This window comes from Tympanuchus pallidicinctus, unplaced genomic scaffold (genome assembly GCF_026119805.1).
Source record: "Tympanuchus pallidicinctus isolate F22 unplaced genomic scaffold, pur_lepc_1.0 scaffold8, whole genome shotgun sequence".
Lineage (NCBI taxonomy): Eukaryota > Metazoa > Chordata > Aves > Galliformes > Phasianidae > Tympanuchus > Tympanuchus pallidicinctus.
In genome coordinates this window covers 35,026,177-35,046,291 of record NW_026294802.1, presented here as the reverse complement: position 1 = coordinate 35,046,291, position 20,115 = coordinate 35,026,177, and the positions used below count along the sequence as shown (strand labels likewise).

The following is a 20,115-nucleotide window of genomic DNA, read 5'->3' as shown; positions in this document are numbered from 1 at the left end:
GATATGTTTTTATCTTCCTCAAAAATCACAGCATCTTTTACTTTAAATATAAGTACCTTCTATCTTTCAGAGCTGGGATACGAAATTTTGCAAAAGGAAATGTTTTCTGTTGGAAGCATCTCTTCTACTGTCACTATGAAAATTCACCTTCAGCCATATGAGATTCATTTGAAATATCATAGTTCAAAATCTCAGTAGAATCTGGTTTGTGTTCACCAGTTAAAGTCTCCAGAGATGAGGCGACTTCTTGCACAAGCTCTCTGAGCACACCCCAGGGCACTGCAGCTCTTAGTGTACTTATGCTACACAGCTTAATGTTAGTCATTCTGCATTGCATTTTCAAATCTGGAACATGGGAAAAATACAAAGTCCATGCCTCAGAGGAGCTGTATGAAACTAAGTCACGAATGTCTGTGAAGCACGTATGTGCTGCAGTGATAGGTGTTGTAGTATTGCTCCTGAGAATATGAATAATCCCACCTTTACACCACAGCTTCATCTGTGGAGAGGAAAGCAGCTCGGGTAATATATTGAACAATGAAGTGAAAATAAAATAGTGTGCTGTTACTATTTAACTGAGTACAGTCAGTTCTTTGCACTGAGAAAAGAACTGTGGGAAGCAAAAGAGGACATAAGGATGTGATGAAAGATAGCATCCTAGGGCACATGCTCCGCCTTATTGCCTAGAAATTGTGTGGGTGTTAGGTCATGCATTTTCTAACTCCTGAGCTCTTAATAATGGTCTTTAACCTAATCTCTGTTACGTATCTTGTGACTGACAGGTGGGGATGGATGTCTTTCTAGTTTAGTGCTGACCTGGGACCTGGGGACAGTGGGCTTCTTTCCAGATTCTACCACGTACCTACTGTAGAAACTAAATCTGTAAAATGAGCATAATAAAAAGAAGAAGAAAAAAAAAAAAAAAACAAAAAAACCCAGCAATTTATTTTCCTGCTATCTATCACATCTGTTTGATGTTTCTCTTTTCAGAATGTTTAGGGAAGTTTTTGTCTCTTGTTCAGTATTTGTCAGTCTCTCTTGAGGCTTCTAGTTACCGCTTTAGAGAAAGAATGACTTGATCAGTGGCATTTGGGGCTTGCTGGAAGTAAACAAATTCTAGTGAATACAGTGGCATTTGTGGTGGCTGTGGGAGTTTCTCTAAACAAATTCCTGGGAAATGCACCCCTTCTGGTACAGTATGATTCTGTGATTCTTAGCATGGTTATAAAAATGCGAAGGCTAAAAGCCAGTCTTTCCATCGTGAGATGTGTTTAAGAATTTTGAAGTAGATGAGGCATGCAGTCATCAGTGGCTTGATAGACTATCCCAAGAAACAAAATATGATCAGGACATATGCAAGAAGCTATCGTGTTTGGCCGCAAACCCATGGGGCCCTGCCTTCCTTGCAATGAGAGGCATTGAGGTACCAGGCAGGATATGGAAGGATATGCAAGTAGCATCAGGAGCATTGGTTTAGGCAGCTGAACTGGGCTTTGTGCTTCTGAAACTGGATCAAAAGCATTAATATGGATTATTTTCAGCATTTTCATTGTAATTCTTACCAATGTGGTGCTCTAATTGCATTTTATCTACAAATGCAACAAAATGACTATAAATCCTGGAAAGAAAAGTGATATTAAATGCTTCTTTTTATTTATTAGATTTCTTACATAGTATTATAATATAAGCTGATGGAGAAAAGGGGTTTATTAAACTCAAATTTGAGGTTGTAGATCTAATTAAAGTTTCTTGCAGATACACACAAGAAAAATTCTTTGTAAACAAAAGCCTCTCCAAAATCCCTGCTTCAGCAATTATAGCTGTGAGAATTAGAGCAGATGAGCAACAGAACAAGAACAGGGTCAGTAAGGTAAAAACTGTCATGCAGCAATCCATATTGGTCTATGTGACTTTGAGCAAAATTTCCAGTAACTTCACCTTGTGTTTGGAAATCAAGCTTTTAATAGACACGTCAGAAAGGTGTTCTTGGGACTTGCACCAGAATGGTTACTTTGTGGAAACTTTTTCTACCTGAAAGCAATGATATTAAATAACTGAACAAAGAGAGAGAGATGTTTTGATTAGGTACGCAGCTTTCCTCTGACAGATTTCAGAACCTTTAGTCTAGCAGATGACACCGTAAAGAACACAACTGCTTTTCTGCTAGGTTGCCTAAGGAACTCGCCAACCTTCTTTTCAGCCATGTGACATTTTCATTATTTGTTTTGTCTTGCGCTTTTTGCTTAGCTCCTTTTACAAGCTGTTCTTTATTCTTCCTCAGGTGCACAGTTTGTTTTCTTAAGAAGCAGATCCAGCAGCCCACTGCCAGCTTTCCTGGTCAGGCAAAGGGAGTGGGCGGTGATAGGGCTGGCCCAGTTCCTGGCTGCAGTCCTTCAGTCCCATTGCGAGCTCTGGACTCTGCATGTTGATGCACAGCTTCTATAGGCATCTCAGTGAGCTCTGAGAGTGTGCCTGTATGTTTAGTACCGTGAGGAAAGCCCACGGATGGCTGATTCATTGCTTTTCTCTGCTTTTGGCTAAATGATCTTTGAACTTTGAGACAAAACTTAATTTAGGTCAGTGCAGAGGAGTACTGTCTCCATCTGTCACTGTTTTGATTCTTTTTCAGCAACTAAGAAATATGTTTAAGATGCAGTCCATGCCCAGAAGGCCTTTGATTGATTCCTATAAATAGTAGATTTAACTAATGTGACCCCTGTGTAAAAGGAGTAGACCTTTTCAAACTGCTGAGTAGGAGAAAGCACAGAAGTGTGCCTACAGCAAGGAAAACTAGTATACACAAAGTCTCCCTGTGATGTAGAACGCAAGCAAAGGGAGAAATTTAGCATGAGGTTCCAGTAGGGATGCAGATTCTTTCCAAGTAAATAATGCCATTATTTTAATTGCAAAAACATTGTTTTATTATAATATTATTGTAAATATATATATATATTTGAACCAGGACACCCTTTTAAGGAGATACAGAATACAGAAAAAAGAATGATCCATAGGAAGAGAGAAATAGATAAACTGCCTGTCGTGGATAGCTGTCACATGCCCCATAAAAATGTTCCCTTGCATGGCAGGCACAGCAGTTCTGTAAGCTACAGAACAAAGAAATATTATGCCATATCTTATCCTCCATTTTTAGTGTACAGTTCAGCACCAATGACAGGCATTCTCTTCCTTTAAATAGATGACCCAAAAAAATATGTGTCCTTTGTTAGACTTTATATTGTGGAAGTGGTGGTGGAGTGTAATTCATTGATGAGAAGAAAAAATTCCTCTGTTGCTGCGTTTGGGAAGAAGCAGCAGCAGGACTGCCCTGGGTGCTTGGGGTCCTGCTGAGTTCAGCATGAGTGGGCTCATGCCTCCATGTGTGAGATGCCTATGTGAGCCCTACTGAGGGTTTCTCCAGAAACTCCTCCTCCTGCACTCGCTTTCTGCTTTATCTAAGTGGCTTTGGGGGACCAAAAGGGACAAAAATGAGAAGGTTTGCCAGCACAAACAGCAACATGTCTTTCATTTTTCTGGGCACAGCTCCTGGGGAGCAGCAGGGAGGAGTGCCATGCCAAGAGTGCCCCAGGATGGATTGTTTTGGGGGAGAAAATGTGCTTCTGTGGCTCTCTGTTGTGAAGGGTGCATGCAATTCCCTTCTCTTGGTCCTGGGGACAGGCCAGGCCTGTGTGCTTCCTGCCACACAGCTGCCTTTCCATTGCCTGGCCTGAAGCTGTATTCCCCTTGGAGTGTTCTGCCTCCCTGAGGGCTCCGGGCTCCCCTGAGAGCAGGGAGGACATAAAGGGCCCTTTTTCCATCCACCTCCACCCAAAGAGCAAGAGCACATTGTGCTGATGTTTCTCAATACCTCATTGAAATTCTGCTTTAAATTTTCTAGCAAATAAGAAGCCCAGGCTTGCTCCTGACAAAATCAAAGGCAAATCCCTACAGATGATGAAAGGAAAAACTGCAACCCCCAAACAGTTGTCCATTTTAGTTTCCCAGATGAAACTAAAGGTGCAAACTACGTTTGACAGTTCTTCAACTAAAACTAATATTCACTTCAAGCTTATGTCTGAATTATTTAAAATGCGATAACATTCTTTTGCTCTATTGTATTCAGACATTCAGGATCCCTGCAAAATATTTATGTTGGATAGTCCCTATATCCAATTCCTCTTTTTATCAATAGAACAATATTTATGAAGGTTGGACTGCCAACTTTGCCAGACAGACGCCCTTTGCATTCAAAAGAAAACATGATTCATCGGAGGATCAGGATTTCAGCTGCAAATTAAACAATTCTTTGGTAGGCCGAGAGACACTAGTCAATAAAGGAAAACTCTTGATAGCTGGAAAGGAATGTGCTGAAGGTTGCCAATGTTCAGTTCTGATCACTAATACCTTACCTGATGGAAGAGAGTTTTTTCTTTGCTTTATCTACTTAAACCCCAGGAGCAATATTTAAAAGAAATAGAAGGAGAGCTATAATCAATTGTGCTGCAGAAAGTTGTCAGCTCTTTTTCAGACCGTGAACATCTTCCAAAGTATTTGTGCAGCACACAGGACAGAAGAGCTCTGATCCAAATGTAGAGTTCTCAGGATAATGCGTACAGTTACTATTAAGCATATAAAGAGCAATAGTAATGGCAATGAGAAGAACAATGATGAACTTGTGGATTGTTACCTTTCTGGGCATTATGCATGAAAAATAGACTTATTGTAGCCGCTGCAGTGCTCAACACAATGAAAAATAAGTTCTATGCTGGAAGAAAGAAACGTAAGATCTAGTGATCCTCATTTTTCAGACTGTTACTCCTGGTATGTGCTGTGGATATCCCACCAATTATTTATTGTCTCTGAGTAGTACTATTGAAAATACGTAATGTATTTTTCATCACGTACCCTTTTAATGGTAATTAAATATCACAACCCTGCCTTGCAACTAATTGCAATGGCTTTGTTATTTTTGGTTTTGCCTGACTATGATTTCAAACTAATGATCATTAGTAACGATAATACTCCTGTACCCTTTTATCATGCCTTACATCTGTGGGACTCCACGTTAAGAATTACTGTGTGCATTACACCAGTGCTTGCACTGAGTCACAGAGGTTAATTAACTTATTAAAGTTCTGAAGGCATGGCAGTGGCAGAATCTGAGTAACGACCATCTGTCCTAAGTGCTTCTCTCCCTGGACTTGGCACTCTGACATCTCTTGTTAAAGGGTTACCCAGACTTTGCAAAATGCCATTAATCACTAAAAGCTGGACTTCTTCAGGAGAGGATTATTTGTGTGGGAATGGAGGGAGGGAGTCACTTTGTTGCTAAAAAGAAGTTGAATGTAGGACTAATGGAAAGAAAAGCTCCTGCTTGTCTGAATCACACTGCTTGAAGGCAGAGGGTGTTGCAGTCGGCTGGTAGCGTTTGGTAAGGAAATCTCAGAATGTTGCATTTACAAAACCAGCCTGGAGAGTTGTGAACTGAAATTCCAAGTTCCCAAACGGTACAAAATCAAGTCTGATGACACCTTGCTAATCTCACTGATGTCTTCTGAAAAGAACGTGGGAATTGAGCAGCTCTTAATATGTGGTCTGCCAAAAGACCAAGTTAATCTAACTTCTGCTTCTGAGGAGACTGACGCTGTTGGATCTTGTCATCAGCAGCAGTGAATGGCTGCTTTTTTGAATACACAGCCAAATTGCAGAGATCAAAAAAACTTGGGATTTTAAAAGTCGAAATGCTGCAGAAAAAAATATTTTCTGTGTCTCTCATTTCCTTCCACTCTGCTGTTTTATTTTAACATGAGAGCCTTTGACAGGAGCTGCTAATGATGCTTCAGATTCTCATGGGATGGAGACTGGCATCAGTGAATTTAAATTGGCATTTTATGCTGATGGTATATTAATATGTATGATCTAGCAAGGACTTCAGCTTTTATTACTAGTTTGAATCATTACTAATTTTTGGAAATTTTCTGGCTCTAAGATGAACTGTAATGAATTTGAAGCCATGCCCCTGCATACACCAGATAACACACTTAACATATATTTTTTCCTATTTAAGCTGATAAGCTAAATTATCCCAAACTTCAGTTTATGTATTCCCTGTTTCTATTTAAAAAGAAAACCCCAATAGCACAATATCAGATTAATAAAAACCATTTTGCTGTTCCTTAATCATACATAACTTTAAAACATAACCAAGTGCCAAATCCAGCTTAACTAATTTAAGTGGGGAATCTCTTAGAAGTTAATAGCAGACTCTTCTACTAAATTATACTCTATTGATCTGGTTCTTCTGGGCACTAGCAGAACCTGATGCATCAAGAGCATGGTTAGAAGGCAGGCAAGACCATAAAGCACACCTAAGTATGCTGAATGGAACAGTACCAACAGGTATGAAGAAAGACACGTTCAATCCTTTCTAAAAGCACTGACAGTTCTGAGGGCTTTTATCTCTGTTGATGTCACTGAAGCATCTGGCTGCTCAGCATTTCTAAAACTCAGTCTTCTTTCTTAAAAAAAAATAATGATGAGGCAATCCAGCAGGCAGGAGCTATATTAGCATTTTGACAAAACACTCTGTAACAAGACTATCAGGCTGTACATGTCAATCCTCAGTGCAGGACTACATAGTCATTACAAAGTTGGGTTAGTACAGCAGAATTAATGTTCATGAATCCGTGATGATAGGCAGCTTTGGAACATGTAGATTTGGCTTGTCCAAATATGTTTTAATGTTGTCATTTCTGATTATTCGCGTCTGAGTCTCTCACAAAAAAACACGCAGAAATCACCGGACAAATTCAAAATATAGTAAAAATTTGTCAGCATTGGAAAGTTAATTCTCTCTTCTCCCATTCCGGCCTCACTGGGATGGGAACTATTAAACTGTGAAGTAGCAAATGGCTAATTCAGCACTTTTGACATTTCCAGAAACAGGAGAAATGGACATCTGCAAATGGTCTACCAGGAGACATTCAGCTGGACTGCATTTACTCAAGTGCAGGGACAAATAGCCAGAGGATCTTTATGTGCCTCTGTACAGGTTTATCAGTGGCATCAGACCTACCTCTCATCTTTGTCTCCCGAACAAAGGAGATGTGACATTAGTGAAACTCTTTCACTTACAAGCGAAAAAATCACAAACTGGAGGGCACTCAGTCTGCTCTTAGAGGGGCTGGTGAATGAGAGAAGGTGATAAAAAGAATAATATCCTCAGTACATTTTTAGAATACCTGGTCAAGGTAGTCCTTCGCGCTAGACAAGTATCATGAATCTTAGTTACATATAAAATAAAATAGCAGCCTTCTGGATGGTTTAAGTTTACTTCTACAGTTAAGAATTGCATTTATTTTGATTTAGTCCCATTCTTTTGTGATTTGTTAAAGTGTAGCTTTAGGAAAACAGGACTTGGAGGAAAAATAAGGCAAACCAAATCACAGGCTGGAAAAATTACAAAATTCAACAGCGTGTTCTCTCACCATTCATAATTTGGCTATACTTTATGCTTATATTTTAAAGTTTTAGTACTGCAAATCATTACTCCATCTTATTTGTACTGTCAAATGCAAAAACAAGAAATTAATGATATATGTCTCTAATGGAGGAAGTGAAATATTTCTAGGTATCGGTTTGCTAGAGCACTAGTATTTTTCCTTATGCTTATTATTTGTGTTAATGTAAGCTGTGTTTCAGAGGGAGTGGCCTTGTGGTCAATTAAATATTTGGAGTGAGAATTTCAGATTTCATACATGAGGATCACTGATACAGTGTTTCTTGGCTAATTTTTCTTAACCTGTTTTGTACATAGAGACAAAAGTCATGGAGGTTGAAAATAGCACTCTAAGCTACATTTTCAAAATATACATAAATGATAGTAAGTGTAACAAAGAGACAGATGATATGAAAAAAGCAGAAGCAAATTCCTATATTCTCTTTTTGAGCCCCATCCATAGGAACACTGCCATATTAATTGTTGTTTCCCTTTTGTTTCTATTGTTTCCATACTTCCAATCTGCTTTTTGTACTACATCTAATAGGAGTCTCATAATGCTAGAACAGTGCATAGATTCCTATCTTCCCATAATCTGACTGTAATTATATTTAGCTAACATTTTAAAATTCTGTCTTTCACTTTTGTCTTGTTTTCCTTGACTGATTTTTGTCTTGTTCTCTTTGACTTACTAATAGCTTTTTCCAGTCTAAGTCCAGTTAAAATGCGTAAGAATTCTGTGCACACATTTCTCAGGCTGCTCACCTGGCTTAAACTAAAGGCAGCCACATTCTGGTGGCAACAGTAATTACATTTAATTTCAAAGACTTCAATTCACAGATTTACATGAGACTTCTGAAATTCCTATAAAAAAAAAACAACATATTTTCTCTTCATTTTGTGGTATTTCTCTCTGAGTTTTTATATATGCTTTTGAACATGGTTTACTTTCTTTAATAGTACATGTGCAAGCTAATACTATGGAATGTATAGGTAAAGACAGTTTTCTAAACACCACACAGTGTAACACTGGCAAAGGACATGCTAAAGCCCCCAGAGGTTGGTGATACCCTAAAGGATTTCTACTCATCTGAAAAGCTATCAAAGCCTTCATTGAGAGCTGTGGAGGTTAGAAACTGAGGTTCTGTTTCTTTCTCAGTTTATGATGTACCTACTTTCCCTGACATTGGGCAAGGTGACTGTTTCTCCATTCTGCTCAGTGCTGGCAGCTGCTGTGGTTTTATGATGTGAAAAATTATCCACTTGAATTTTTTTCATGAGCTCATGGATGCTAGGAAGCTTTTGATATCTGCATACCCCTAGGGAGCAGCTCAGTGCTGAGAGGAGGTGTCTGCAGCAGGTGAGTGGATTGTGGGTTGGCTCTGCAATGACAAATTTAGAAACTGGGACATCTAGCAGAGAAAACTGTTGGGTCAGGAAAGGGCTGTCAGGTAAAAATACCCAAGGTAGGACTCCTGTGTTCCTTTACATATATCCGTACTTATAACTCCTTCTGTTTAGGGTTCACCAGGGTTACTGCTGTGGTATGAAGGACAGCACATGCAGTGTGGGGCAGGGGGCAGATGCAGTCTGCAATGAGCCTTTTAGCAGACAGCTGAGCAACAATCCAGCTGGGTGTGGGAATGTACTACAGTCCTGGCAAATGTGAGGCTGTCACAAATGTGAGTCCTTACAAATGTGAGGCAGACCTGTTTTTTCACAGTGTCTCACCTCTTCTTGCTCCTTCCTTCCTTCTTTCTTGTGGTAGAAAAAAAAAAAAAAAATAGCTCTCCTTAACATGGCAGAAGAAAAAAGAAAAAAGAGAGAGAATTGAGGAAAAGCACCATGTCAACCCTTGAGCAAGTGTATTGATCCATTTTTTTTCCCATGTGTCAAGTCTGGAGTCATCTCCTGCCTTTGCTAGTGGAGTTTGCAGTTAGAAATTTAAATTGGCTTTTGCCAATTCACCCCTCCAGTTCAGTTTATTCCTGTTCCCTAGCCACTCCTCCAATGTCAGAACACTGCTCTCCCTGTTGGCTTTCCAACTATCAGAAACACCTTAGTGAAGGTCAGATGTATCACACAGACCTGGCTTCCAGTTTAGAAGGCCCTTCCTTGTCAGTAGTTTCCTACAGAGAAAGAGAAGGGCAGTCCCAATTCCCTGCTCTGAAACTTCTGGTCCACACAAGCTGTTTTGACTCAGAACACAGAAAATTTTAATTATCTATCTCCTCATCTGTAAAACAGAGAAATCAGCACTTTCCTCTCTCATGGGAGTTTAGTGTTATGGTGTTCTGTTAGGAAAGTGTGGCAGAGATTCCTTTCTGTGCTCACATAGTCTTTGTAAGGCTCTGGGTGAACACGTTGTGCTCAGAGACAATTGCTCAGCAGCTGAAGACATCAAAAGTCAGTGGCATCCTTAATTTCCAACAGTTGAGTTTTCAAATTGCTGAACTGGTATGCTCAGGAACATTTGGCTTTTATAGCACTGGATTCTCACATCACAGCCAAAACTCCTCTGCTGTCTTCGGTCCTTTCCAAGTCCTTATGGGCTGACCTCAGAGCATGCAGGCTGGGCTTCACTGCAAGTACTTTGGGTGCTTTTACTTATGTCTTGCGCTGGAAGGTGCCTATCCTAAAGACTTGTGCCTTAACACATAACCCTGTACAGTGTGTGTTAAAGACACACACAATCGAATGCCACACACTCATAGAATCACAGCATCATAGAATCATAGAATGGCCTGGATTGAAAAGGACCTCAAAGATCAACTAGCTTCAACCCCCCCCCATTCCCCCCACGGACAGATCAGGCCACTAGATCAGGCTGCCCAGGTCTGCAGGCCAGCAGCAAGCAGTAAGTAAAGTGAAAAATGACAATGTATTATATGGTTGCTGAAGACCATTAAAAGAAGTAGATCCAAAATCCAGACTCACACTTGATGCTTTTTAAGTAAGTCCTGCTCACATTCTTCTAGTGGTTGATCAGTGATACATCTGATGTCAAATGCAATTAAACATAGACTGTACAGTCTTTCTGCCAGTGGAAAATTACAGATCACAAATGTTTTCTCTGTGAAAACTTCCTTACTGAATATCTGCAGGTTCTGCAGGTTTTGGAGAGTTTCTTTTCTAAGCTGGTGAGTGGAAACACTTGCTCAGGCTTTCAAGAAAACAACTGTGAGCCCTCAGACTCGTTTTTGCCCCTTCACCTCAGGGACAGCTCCTCAGACTCTCTTAGTGTGCTGCAGTGATAGACTGCAGTGCAGAAAGACTGCTTGTTGACCTGGAAATCAGGGAAAAAATTACCTTCTGAGTTGTATCTCTGTAATGAAACATAAATGTATGAGCCGAATTTATGCTCATAATCTGTTCTCTAAAGTGCAGTGGTATTCATTCTTCCCAGACTCCAAATGATAACCGGTTTTAATAGTAAATGCTCGAGTCTAAATTCTGCCCTCAGAGTGAAGTTGTTGAGTCCTCCTGGCAATTAATATAGTCACACGGAGTTTTATTAGCATGACTGGGAAAAGAATCTTCCTTTGAAATCCTACAGATGAATAATTGGACAAAACAATTATGAAAATGAGGAAGAAAAAGCAAAAAAGTACACTTTATCCCCACATATCTGAGTTGAAAGTTCACTAGATCTTCCCCCTTGAGTTAAATGAAGCCAGGAAGCTTCCAGTCTACCTACAGGATTTCAGAGCAATAATTCTTATCTTAGTATCCTTTCATCATAAGATTTGGAAGCAACTGTGCAGTTCACACTTTAAACTACAGATTCTCTTTGGATGAGGCAAGAGCTACAGGCTAAAATAACCCTTAATTTTGGACTTGGAAAAGCTCTTCCTCCTCTGCATGATACCCAGAAGCAGCAGGCTCTCCTTGCTGATAAAGGACTCCCTCAGCAGAATATGCCCCCACCAAACCCTCCTTCAAAATGTGTGTCTGTGTGTCCAACTACATGTGACTAGGAAAGTGAGGGATCTCTTATTTCATGTAGCTTTTGCTGCTTTGCCTGACAGAGAAGAAGGGAATATGCTGGGAGCTGTTGGAGAAGGACTGAGTTATAGGAAGCTGAAAGGCTGGAGTGTCTGTTATTTGTGGATCCTGAAACCAGAACTGTGATCGTCCTGGAGACAAGCCACAGTATAGGGTTTATTTTATCCACACCTGGGTGCACTGATCACAAAGGAGCTAATAGGACTAATCCCAGCAATACTCCCATGTAAGCACATCAGTGATTTTTGTATGTATTCACTCATGTGTACCCATTTCCGTGGAGGTCTGGTACGCAGGCAGCTGTAACCTTTAGATGAGTTCTGTGCATTTGTCTATATTACAGGTTGCTGCAGTGGAAAATTACTTTTGATATAAACCCAGTTGTCTGTGCTGTCATCTGTGCTGACCTCTTGGCAAAGAGAGATAGCTCCTTACTGCAGCACGGGCAGAGGAAGTTTGTAACCACCTGGAACTGTATGAGGTGTACTGACACTTCACCAATGCCGAGTGCCAGCCCAGCAAGGACAGGACATTTTAAAAAGTAAGGCTACTGTACAGTTCCTAAGTCTACATTTATTTTTCACCTAAGTAAAAATAAATCTCTAAAGCTCCAAGCCATTCATACTGGAAAGGTTCACATCCTCACTGCAGAGCTCTCCCCTCATCGCTGTCTACTGGATTTGGCCCCTGCAGCTGCTGGGCTGTGCCTGAGCACTGAGCACAGAGCACTGATCACTGTGCACAGAACACTGAGCTTGTTGCCTCTGTACAGAGCTGAGATTCTGAGCTGCATAAAAGGAGATAAAGTGAATAGATTGGATCATGCGGGAAGAAGGGATAGTGTAAAGAAATAATGAGTGCAAGTAGGCAAAGGCAAAGACAGATAAAGAGTACTGCTTTCTAATCATTTTCTATAACGTTCAAAAAGAGGCTGATTCCGACCCTATGAGAAATGCAATTAAAATCAATGTGACTGCTAGATCATCAAAAGCCAGTATGAATAGCTTAATTAGTTGCTCAGGGTGTCTGATTTCCTTCTTTGCATGGGAGAATGAGATTTTGATCTGCAACGATACGTTGCATGAAGTGTTACAGCACTTTCTGCAAGCTGAGAGACTATTTGGTGGCACAGTTTATTTTAGAGCCCTCGTAATCCATATGGAGCTGTGATGCAGGTCAGAAATGATGCCTTGCTAGAGTTTCTCAGTAACGGTTGGGTCTGGAGATATTCTGTGAGGCATTGTCTGTTGTTACTGCTTAAATCGCTGAGAAACTTTTGTTAAGCAAACGAGGGGTAAATGAGATTTGTGGTCCCAGGTGTGGTAGGTTCAGAGCTTCCCTTCTAGCTTGAGGAAAAAGGGATGAGTGCATGCCTCTTGCATTGCTCCCGTGTTGTCCTCTTCAGTCACGGAGAAGAACCATCCATTAGTGGCCTCGGGAGCCTCCACGTCCTTACTGGAGGGATGCTGGATAGGAGCTCGAGTCAGGAATCACGCAGCTGGTGAGGACACACCCTGACTCTGCCCCAGTTCTCGGCCCCAGAGAACACCGCACGACCTGGGCCCGGGCTCGTGCCCGCAGCCGGGCTTGCCGTGCGTCCCGCATGGGCGGCGCTCCGTCCGGATGTGCAGGACCCGGCGGAGAAGGGCAGGGAGCTCCGTCCAGCTCCGCTGGGAGGTTCCCACCGGGCCGGGGAGCAGCGGGCTGGCCCCGTGTTTTCAATAGTAGAGTTATGTGGGGAATGTGTCAGGGGTTTCATGTTTCAATGTGTGTTGTGGGTTGTACAGCAATGAAGGGCTAGAATCCAGACCGGCTATTGATCCTAACCGCGCGTTTCCAGATTTTGCCGTCTTTTAAGTTTTTCTTGAAAGGAGTGTTGTTTGCACATACGTTGTTGTTTAAGGGAGCTCAACAAGCAATTCTGTTATCCTGGCTGTATCGTTATCTATTTACGGTGCGACAACAAAGAGAGCATTCGTACCGGAGACTTTTGCTTTCCATGCTCTCCTATGCATCCCGAAACAGGAGCACAAAAGAGAAACGAGAGAAATGAGCGGGTCGGGTCGGGTCGGTCCGGGGCGGCAGCCGGGCGCGGCGGCTTTCCGCGCGCCGTCCCTCCCTCCGTCCCTCCCTCGCCCTGCCGCGGTTTCTGCCCCGCCAGCCGGGATGCCCCGGGAGGGCGGAGGAGGTGCCGGGGCTGGGCGTGGGGCGGTATCGCCGGCGAGAGGGAGTTAATGCGGGAGGGCGCGGAGGAGAGGGGGGAGCCGCGGGAAGTTGAGCCCGGCGCTGCCGCTGCCTCCCCCGGCCGGCCCCGCTCCTCCGCCCACCCCTCGCCGCCTCCCGCCCGCCGGGAGCGGCTCCAGCGCCGCCGGGGCCGCGCCGCCGCCGAAAGTTTCGAGGTCCCCGGGCGTAATGGGCTTCGACCCCGCGCGCTTCGCGGCGCCGGTGGCGGCGGAGCTGCAGTGCAAGCTGTGCGGGCGGGTGCTGGAAGAGCCGCTGTCCACGCCGTGCGGGCACGTCTTCTGCGCCGGCTGCCTGCTGCCCTGGGCGGCGCGGCGCCGGCGCTGCCCGCTGCGCTGCCGGCCGCTCGCCGCTGCCGAGCTGCGCCCCGTGCTGCCCCTGCGCAGCCTCGTCCAGAAGCTGGAGGTCAGGTGCGACTACAGCCCGCGGGGCTGCGGCCGCGTCGTGCGGCTCCGGGAGCTGCCCGCCCACCTCGCCGCGTGCCGCTACGGGCCGCCGCGGGATGCGCTGCCCGCGGGCCGGGCGGAAGGCGGAGGGCAGCGGTGTCAGCGGGAGCGGCGGGGCGGCGGAGGTCCAGTGCCGGGGCCGGAGATGAAGAGGGAGGCCCTGCGCTGGAGCAGGAGAGAGAAGTCGCTGTTGGCGCAGCTCTCGGCGCTGCAGAGCGAGGTGCAGCTGACGGCGCTGCGCTACCAGGCCAAGTTCGGGCAGTACATGAGCCACATCAGCAGCATCACCCGCGACCTGACGGGCAGCCAGCGCGGCAAGGTGAGTGCGGATACCCGCCGGCTCCTCCACGGCGGTGCTGCTGCTCCCGGGGTGCGCCCGGCTGTGGGACGTCTGTGAGTGAGGTGTCACTGCCAACCCTGAGGACACGCAGCCCCCCGAGTCTGCGTCGGGACACAGGGCGTGTCCTATCCCCGCACCCGGGCAGCGCTATCTCTCTCTCGTCACCTCGGTGCCTCGCATTTCTCCCCTACCGTCGGTGGCCGAAGCCCGGGAGCGGTGTTAGTAGCGGAGCCTGGGCCGGGCGAGAGAGGAGAGGGGAGGGGAGGAAGGGCTCCCTGCTGAGTTGGCAGCTTGCGGGCACGGGGCTCACCTGGAACCGCCTCAGGCCGCAGCATCCCCTTCTTGCAGAGCCCTGGCTGCCGCTCAGCTGGCTCCAGCTGGGGCTGGCCGGGCACCCGGCTGGTTTGAGGCTTCTGCTCCTGCAGCCAAGGAGTTGCTTAAAAAGCTGGAACGTAAAATCGTGGTAAACTTTGGAAACGATTGTGAAAGGACAGCGAAATCTCTTCCGTTTGGGAAAGCGGGATAACGATTGATGGTGCTTGTAGCGGAGAGCAGCTGAGTGCCTCGCCGGCTGGCAGTCAGGTGGCACTCAGTGCTCGGGTGGGCACCTGCTGCCTCGGGGCTGAGGGGAGAGCCCGGTAGGCTGCGGGAGCTTGTGGTAGATGTGAGCTGTGGGCTCTCGGTTGCAGCCGTGGCAAGGAGTGCTATAATGGATCTTTAGCCAGATCTTCAGGCACCCTTAGGAAGCAAAATCCGAAGTGGGAAGGGTCCGAGCAGCCAGAGCCACTCCTGAAGTGATGGTGTGTATCGCTACGGCAATGGGGACGTCTGCAGGACATCTCTGTGCCCAGGAGCACGGGTTGCTGACACTGAGAGACGTTGTGTCTGGAGACTGGAATACTTTTTCCCTTAAAAAAAATTGTTTTTCAAATTTCCCCGGGGTAGCCAGCCCACGCTCTGCGGGTCACTGCGAGTGCATTCGTACAGCTGCTTCCTCTCCCGGCAGCTGTGCTGCGGCCGTGTGGGGGACAGCAAGCGGCGTGCAGGGCGCCCGAGCACGGCAGCGACTGTAGAGAGGAGAAGCGAGATGGGAATTGCTAAGGGAGGATTTGGCACGGAGGTGTGGGCTGGTGAGAGCAGTGGGTTTGCTCCCAGCGGAGCTGAGCGCCCGCCGTGCCCGGCGCTGCCGGTAGGGGCTGCTGAGCACTGCCGGCCGGGAGCTGCGGCAGCGTCTGGGAGAACTGGAGATGAAGTAGAGATGTACTTCATTAACATCAAATCTGTCGTGCTGCAATCAAACGTTTCGCTGTCACAGTGGATGAAACGCAGGCTTCAGCGTTCGGTGTTATGTTTTGAGTGTTTGGACAGGTATAAGTTACGTAGGTGTCATAGCTGTGTTAGTCAGCTCAGTCAAAGGGACAGGCAAACGCCAACACCTGACTGTGCTGGGTGAGTGCAGATTGGTGTGAAGAATATGGCTCCTGAAACGTAGCTGTCATCCTATGTGAGCAACAGAAAATAAGCTGCTTCCTTCCCTTTTTCGTTTTTTAAGTTTGATTCCATCACTGGTTTTAATTGCTTAGAAAAAGCAACTTTTTTTTTTTTTTTTTTTTTTGGCAGAAATGGTTTTGGATTCTTTGAGGGGTTGAAGAGTTGGGCTTTCTTCTTCTTCTTTTTTTTTTTTTTTTTCCTGAAAGCTGCAACAGAACTGTACTAATATGACTTTTGGATCTGATTAGTATCACGTGTAGGATTTGAATCTGTATATTTAATATCTGAAACACCAACACATGCAGGAGTTTTTGGTGACTTCTGATTCGGTGCACTGACTTATTTAAGTGGTGCTAAGTACTCCTCCCACCAAACGCCTGCACCTCCTCCATTCAGGAGGTAAGGTACTGTCAGGTGCTTGGCTTCCTGTTACACTGCAGTGGGATGTGTCCTTCCATTTGCTTTTTTTCCAGTCTTTTGTTCTTTCTTCCCAGCCTGATTTGTCTTTGGGCTCTATCTTACATATTGTCCAGCTAAAAGTCTTTTTACATTAATGCTTTCATTTAAGATGTTCTTCTTAAGACAATATTCTATAACGGTATTTCATCTTCTTCTTCTTAGACAGGAGAGCCCAAACCTTTAACCATCATGCTGCACAGAGAAAATGATACTTTGGGATTCAATATTATAGGAGGAAGACCCAATCAGGTAATGAGAAAAGTAATTGTAGGTTACTTTTGGACCATATTTTCTGTTATTATGTGCATTGTTAGTCATAAAAGAGTTGCTTTCAATGACAGTAGGTGTGGAATGAACTTCATAGATATAAGTACTGTGTATTATCAGGTATAATTAGATTCACTGCTTTGAAGACAGTCTTGTGAGAATTGGATTATTCTCACTTTCAGGAAAGGTGTTCCCATTGTTCTTGCTTTCAAACTTGAGGCTGATCTACACTCAGTTCCCACGTGAGTAATATGTATTCATGGAAGCTGTTCAATGGAAATCTCTGGGACTACTTACAAGAGTAATTGTTGCAGGATTAAGCCACTGGAATTTTTGGAAACTGCTTGCTTTTTTGCTTTTTTTTTTTTTTTTTTTTTTTTTTTTTTTTTTCCCTCATTTAAAAAAGAAATGAAAATTTGATTCTGCTGCTTAAATACTTTGAGCACATGTCCTGCTCTCACATGTCTGCTTTCAGGTTTGTTTTTTTTTTATTCTTTGTGAACTGAAACAGTTGAATGAAACAGTTTTCATTGATCTGGTATCTTAAGTAAATCTGGTTTCACAAATCATCAGTCTAGGTTTGGAAGGTTCATTAAAGACTGTAGAATCTGAATAGGAATTACTATCCCCTTCTCCCTCTGAATATGCATAAGAATATGCATGGTTGGTTGTTTTTTTGTTGTTTTTTTTCTTTTTAACTTCGTCCTTCCAAAAGCATTAATCAGGGCTGTCATTACGTATGAAGGGTAAAGTAACCTGTTAAACTGGAAAATTAATAGTTGATTAAAAAGGCTTGGTGATAATTATGCACGGATCAGGTTCTTGTTAAGCAGGAGAACTTTAACCTACTGCTATTACTGGGGAGGGGAATGGGACCCTCTATAGCAGTTTGGCAATCTTCTGCTCTCAAGCTATATTTAGTGGTGCCAAAGAGTCTGTTCCCATTAGCTTAGCAAGTTCACTGTCTGCACTTCAGAAATGCTGTTCCTTGTGGGGAAACACAGTTATCAAACGTGTGCTAGAAGGAAATTCAAAGTGAGTTTCTTAGATTCCTTAATGTAAGGGTGAGACAACAGGCACTGTAAGATAAAACAGGCGCACTTGGATTATATTCATATTTTCAATATAGCATTATGAAAGTCCACACAATCTTTGAGACTGCAGTGTGACTTCTGCTATTTTCAGCTGAGGGAAAACTGCAGGGCCTTTGCAGGGAGAAGAGAGTGCAGTGTTCAGCTTCAGATGTCAACCGAGTTCCTCTGAAGAATTCACATACCAACTGTTAGCTTTGTGAGTTGTTGTGGATAGTCTGGAAGCTTGGGAGGTTCACAGCACTGTTCTGGAGAAAATGGCTGACTGGAAGGAAGGAAATGGTCGTGATCAGCCTTTAACTAACACTGATAGCAAGGCAGAGAAGGTCATGGAGCTGAACTAGGTCTCAGGGTTTTCTGAGTCTTTGATACTGACTTCAGAAGTTCTGTTCGGCTCTCACTGTGATAAGTGTGAGTACCACACACGTTTGATTAGTAGGGCCTGGATGTCAGTGTGGGCTCTGACTCAGCACGGTTGGAGCCAGAGGAAATAATGGGAAAAAAAGGTCAAGTAGGCTTAAATAATGAAAGCAAAAAACTGCTCAAAACCTTAAAACAGGATCAGGAATTCTTTAGTAACAAGTCAAAAAGAGTTCATGAAGGCAAATTTTATGTTTAAGTTGTTGAGAGGAAATGTGCCCTTGTGTGAAACCTTGGCTTGAGCAGAGGAAGAGCAGAACAAACATGTCACTGCACCACTCATGTAGGTTGGAATGTACTTTTTAATTTGTGTTTTACATGCACAATGCAGATTTTTCTTGTTGAAAACAGGTGCCACTTGATTACTTGGTACTTTCCACTTGCTATGTTTCGTTTGATTTCATTGCAGGCTTTCCCACTGTTTGCCTTTTACCTGGAAGGCAAGATGATAGGAAAGGGAATAACCCACCACAAGCTTGTCTTATTTTGTCAGGAAAGGTCCAACATCACGTGAGTGTGGTGGGTGGTGATTCATTATTCTGGAGACCCTAAGCTACTTTGATCCCGTTTTTGTCCCAGGCCCTCACTCTGGCTGGCCGAGAATGGCCTCCCTCCTCTCTGAGGATGCCTTGGCTGAGCCACGCTGGATGCAGATGTGTGCTGCAGCCTGGGGACTCTGATCAGGGGCAGATAAACCAATGGTCCCCGCAGCTCCCCGTGCTTCATGGCCTCTGAGCTGTGCGATCAGGTGCTGAAGCTCTGCATGCCTTGTGGAGTGTTTTCTTGATAGGACTTAAAGATAGCAGCATGTGCGACCAATGGGGTCTACAAGCCAAAAATACCCCTTTTCTTACTGAGTCATACATAGTCTCTAAAAGGGAAGTACAATTTCTTGTGAAAAATACGAAATTTTATGTGGATGAAGTTACTGCAATCTAGTCTTTTGTTTTCTTAAGAAAGAAACAGACCAAATTCTTTGCTCATTTTGGTTAATGGCTATTATATTTCTTTTATTGGAATTTCATTATTTCTCACTGCTTTCATGGTCTGTCTGTTAGCCATTCCAAAACATTTCTGAAGCCATTCATAAATTTCACTTTTGCACCTTACCTGACACCCATGAGTGTCTGCAACAACAACAACAAAATAGGACTGTATGAGATCATGGTGTGACCTGACTGTGTTGAACAAATAGTTGTTAGCCTGAAATCTTCTTGGGTTAAGTCTGCATGGGACAGCTGCCACATGCTCTGAAGCATATCTTATAGTGGATCCATATTTTGTAATGGATTTATCATTTTCTTAATGTAAAAAATAGTGTTTTTTTTGTTTTGTTTTGTTTTGTTTTTTCCACAAGTTTATAGCACCTAATCCTAGAAATTAGCACACCTATGAGTCACACTGTTGGTTAAGGATTTACCAGAAATAGAGGGAAAATAAACATCATATCAACTGATTTCCATAGTATAAATTATAAAGTATGATTTGGAAGAAAATTCCTTTACTTCTTGCTAAGACATTTATTATTTGCATGAATACTTAAAAGTACTTCTGCAGTGTCCTCTTGGAATTATTCCTATAGTAATATAGATTTAAAATGATACTTGAAAAAATTTTTAAACCACTGTGCAAAGAAATGAAGTAATTTCAGGCTGTGCAACAACATCAGGTGTATTTCAGCTGTAGTAAATAACTTCTCTGCTTTAAATTTGATCATCATGTGAGTTGTACTTAGGAATGTGTACAGATCAACTGGACGTGGGTTCTTTTTTTGCCCATAGCTGAGCAAATTCTCAATCTTCCACGTGAATAGGATTTATGAGGTTAACCAATTCCACCAAATCCCATCACTGTTACATG

At 43.6% G+C, this 20,115-nt stretch overlaps 1 protein-coding gene across 1 annotated transcript in view; it reads left to right on the top strand.

Moving 5' to 3' along the window:
- The first annotated feature begins 13,856 nt into the window (after positions 1-13,856).
- PDZRN4 (PDZ domain containing ring finger 4) overlaps positions 13,857-20,115 on the top strand; it is a 244,569-nt gene continuing 238,310 nt past the window's right edge. The window contains exons 1-2 of the mRNA XM_052668979.1: positions 13,857-14,506; positions 16,640-16,726. Of these exons, the coding sequence (XP_052524939.1) occupies positions 13,913-14,506; positions 16,640-16,726 (681 nt within the window). The 5' untranslated portion in view covers positions 13,857-13,912. The remainder of the gene's footprint in view (positions 14,507-16,639; positions 16,727-20,115) is intronic.